A 615-nucleotide genomic window follows, 5' to 3' on the forward strand; every position below is an offset into this window, starting at 1 on the left:
ATGAAAAGTGCTTTTACAAATAAAATGTATTATTATTATTATTATTATTATTATTATAGCTGCTCGGCTTAAAACTAGAAACTTCAGCCTAGTTAATACATAATATCAAACGATACATGAGGGTCAGTAACAACATGGAAGTGAGAATTACCAGCCACAGGCTGGAGACTTTATGAGCTCTGATACGCCGAAGGAAAGGGCCCCCATGAAGTCATTCCTAGTGGTCCGGTCCCAATCCCACACCTCCACTGACAGCCGACGGTCCTTATCTGTAGCCTTCAGCTTGCTATTCAACACAGAGATAGTACACATGACGCTTATGTCAAGCTTTGTTTTCAGTCACAATTACATATAAAATAAAATATGTCATAGTGGCAATGGCAGTTATAATAGCAGTGACGGTACTTACTTAATTACTAAATAAATAACAAAATAAAATAATTGATTTTCATTCATTTGTGGGAAAATAAAAATAAATGTGTAATTTGTACTCTTTAAACACCAACTGTGGTGGTAAGATTATTGTAAATCAACTCACTAATGGATGAGGACCAAATATTACATTTTGTAGAGAACCTTTTGAAATGGTGGTTGTAATACAGTATTGTACATTTT

General features: G+C 34.3%; 1 protein-coding gene across 2 annotated transcripts in view; it reads right to left on the reverse strand.

Moving 5' to 3' along the window:
* Positions 1-615, reverse strand: part of prkcaa (protein kinase C, alpha, a) — a 139,853-nt gene that overhangs the window by 50,728 nt on the left and 88,510 nt on the right. For both annotated transcript variants that reach the window (XM_035659406.1, XM_035659405.1), the window contains exon 7: positions 152-286. In XM_035659406.1, coding sequence (XP_035515299.1) covers positions 152-286 — 135 coding nt within the window. The remainder of the gene's footprint in view (positions 1-151; positions 287-615) is intronic.

The sequence above is a fragment of the Morone saxatilis genome, unplaced genomic scaffold (assembly GCF_004916995.1).
Source record: "Morone saxatilis isolate NCDOM2014 unplaced genomic scaffold, NCSU_SB_2.0 Contig17, whole genome shotgun sequence".
Lineage (NCBI taxonomy): Eukaryota > Metazoa > Chordata > Actinopteri > Moronidae > Morone > Morone saxatilis.